The sequence below is a fragment of the Mus pahari genome, chromosome 6 (assembly GCF_900095145.1).
Source record: "Mus pahari chromosome 6, PAHARI_EIJ_v1.1, whole genome shotgun sequence".
Lineage (NCBI taxonomy): Eukaryota > Metazoa > Chordata > Mammalia > Rodentia > Muridae > Mus > Mus pahari.
Window position 1 is genome coordinate 83,658,748 of NC_034595.1, and position 3,094 is coordinate 83,661,841.

The 3,094-nt window shown below is 42.8% G+C and overlaps 1 protein-coding gene across 3 annotated transcripts in view; it reads left to right on the forward strand.

Annotated features, from left to right (window-relative positions):
• Positions 1-3,094, forward strand: part of Eya3 (EYA transcriptional coactivator and phosphatase 3) — an 81,655-nt gene that overhangs the window by 71,433 nt on the left and 7,128 nt on the right. For all 3 annotated transcript variants that reach the window (XM_029539662.1, XM_021199707.2, XM_029539663.1), the window contains one exon: positions 151-272. In XM_029539662.1, coding sequence (XP_029395522.1) covers positions 151-272 — 122 coding nt within the window. The remainder of the gene's footprint in view (positions 1-150; positions 273-3,094) is intronic.

A 3,094-nucleotide genomic window follows, 5' to 3' on the forward strand; every position in this document is an offset into this window, starting at 1 on the left:
AAAGAAAAGAATTAGTATTGGCATTGAACAGTAGCATCCAGCTCTTTGAGACTTCCTTTTAAGTGAGATACTAAAGAGCTGACGTGTTTGAATTCATCCTTCTGGGTTGCTTCAGTTTCACCACTCTCTTTCCGTCTTATTCCCTTTTAGAAAGAATTGTGTGAATGTTCTAATCACTACCACCCAGTTGGTTCCAGCCCTGGCCAAGGTTCTTCTGTATGGACTAGGAGAAATATTTCCTATTGAAAACATCTACAGTGCTACCAAAATCGGTATGGTGTTATTCTCCCGTGTTCTCTCAGGGAAATTTTCACTGGGGCTTGTGCTATTGTCAGTACACAAGCTACCCAGTGCAAATATGTTACCATCCAGCAGTCTTCTGATGAGGTGGTTGAGGCTTAGCAGTTACCCTTGTTTGCTTAGGATGTAAGAACTAGTAAGTTAGTTAAATGTGTTCCTTTCTCCCACAGCATCAGCAGTGTCATTTTTCCCTTTAAAAACCTGCTATTGAGACCAGCTGGGTAGGAGAGAATCAGCTCTACAGGTCACCTGTGATCTCCTTGGCACATGGATGGACCTCACCACTCACACACAAGATAAATAAAAACCTGTGTCTCTGGTGGAGAGATGTCTCAGCAGTTAAGAGCACTTATTCTTGCAGAGGAGTCCTGAGTTCAGTTCCCAGTACCTACATGTTGGCTTGCTCCTAACTCCTGTTCTGGGGAATGTGATGCCCTCTTCTGGCCTCTGAGGGCAGTAAGTACATGATGGTTCACATACATATATGTAGGCAAAACACATAAAATGAATACATTGAATTGTTAAAAAATTTTAAATAAGCCGGGCAGTGGTGGCACATGCCTTTCTAAGTTCGAGGAAAACTGGTCTACAGAGTGAGTTTCAGGACACAGAAAAACCCTGTCTTGAAAAACCAAAATAAATAAATAAATAAATAAATAAATAAATAAATAAATAAATAAAATTTTAAAAGAATAAAATATTTAAACAACCACGAAGTGTTGAGAATCAAGAAAACTGTTGGGGGCTGGTGAGATGGCTCAGTGGGTAAGGGTACCCAACTGCTCTTCCGAAGGTCTGGAGTTCAAATCCCAGCAACCACATGATGGCTCACAACCATCCGTACCAAGATCTGACGCCCTCTTCTGGAGTGTCTGAGGACAGCTACAGTGTACTTACATATAATTAATTAATTAATTAATTATATGTAATTAATATACACCACCACTTGTGAGTTCCAAGCTAGCCTGGTCTACAGAGCTCCAGGACAGAGAAACCCTGTCTCAAACTTCCCCACCCCCAAAAAAATTTTAAGAGAAAACTGAGTTAGTAGTGGGAGTTGTGTTATTGTTCACTAGCCGTTCCCCGTAGGTTAAGCATTCCATTGACAAGGGCTGTAAGCCCTGAGGAACTGCTTTCTTCACGTTCGCTTCCTCTGCTGCTTTCTGGACGAAGGGAACCTTTCCTAAGAGCCTTCCACACCAAAGAGCTGTGTTTTCTGTAGGATCAGCCCAGCTAATGGAATGGCTTTATTCTCTCTGAAAGTAAAGGGAGCTCATGTGGTGATTTTCCTCAGTCATAACTCATCCAGAGCTCATGTTAGAAGCTGCATTGTGGTGTGCTGAGTGTAACCACTGGAAGAGCCTGAGTTTTCCTTGACAGAACTGTGAAATGGGGTCAAGGAGGCTCTTCTCCGGCTTCTTTGGTTTCAAAATTAGGGCTTTTCTTTTTTTTGTACATTTTTTTGTGACAGGATCTCATGTAGCCTAGGTTGGCCTCAGACATACTTTGTAGCCAAGGATTATTTGGAAGTTCTGATCATCCTTAGCTTCCCAAGAGCCAGGATTAAAGCATGTGCCACCATGCCCAGCTAAAATCAAATTCTGCATAGTCACTCGGTAACCTTGGACATGGAACTCTCAGGATCATTTCTGAAAATGCCAGAGGTGGGCTTTGCAGCCGGGGTTTGTTTTGGTTTTTGAGTCTAGGTGTCTCTAGCTTAGGTTGCTTCCTTCTGTCTTAGCCTTCCAGGTTCTTGGTTACAAGCAGTTGTTCCACACCAGATGTCAAGTATTTTTTGCTATAGGAAACTCTGCGGACTGGTATTGTGCAGAGACTTGGCTGGCCACATCCTCCGGGAAGAGCTCATACCTGAGTATTCTGGAGTATAATGAGGTGTCTGTTACGGCTGGCTCTTTGTATCCACCTCTCCTCCTTCCCTTGTGGCTGATAACTTTTCTTATACCCCCGCATGTGGAGGCAATGGGGATTTCCTCATCCTTATTTCTGAACACAAGATGGTCCTTTTGCTTGGTCTTAGGGAAATGTCTGAAATGTGAACCAATTTGTTTTTCATAAGCAGTTCCTGAATTAATTAAAGAGGCTATAATGTAATTAAATTCTTTAACACTTTGAATATAAATATTCAGGGCTAGGCATATAGAAAAATAAAATATGACATCTATGACTGGAAATCATTATATAAGCCAGATTCATAGAGACATACTCAGGAGGCAGGAGCAGGCCAATGTCTGTGTGGTCATAGTCAGCCTGGTCCACAAAGTCAGTTCCAGGACACCCAGGGCTACACAGAAACCCTGTCTCAGAAAGAAAGAAGGAAGAAAGCTATACCACATACTTTCTCATACATGAAACTTTGGTTTAGGTTGGGGCCGGGGAGAAAAAGGCCTCCAAGGAGAAGAAGGAAGAACTCTTAAGAGTGGAGAGGGGTTGTTTGGGAGACAAGAGGAACCAGCACTGGGGGGTCAGGAGGGGGGCGCTGGGGGTTTGATGGCTCAGCAGTGCTTCCCTGAGTTTAGCTCCTAGCATCCAGGTGACTCACAACTGCCTGGAACTCCAGCTCAGGCCCTCTGACTGCTGCAGTCACCTGCACACATGCACCTACTGATGTGAGTACGTGTGTATACATGTACACATAATTAAAAGTAACTCTTGCCGGGCGTAGTGGCACACACCTTTAATCCCAGCACGAAAAACAAACAAACAAACAAACAAAAAAGTATACACCATCACTACCTGGCTTTTTTTTTTTTTTTTTCTTTATTTATTTATTTAT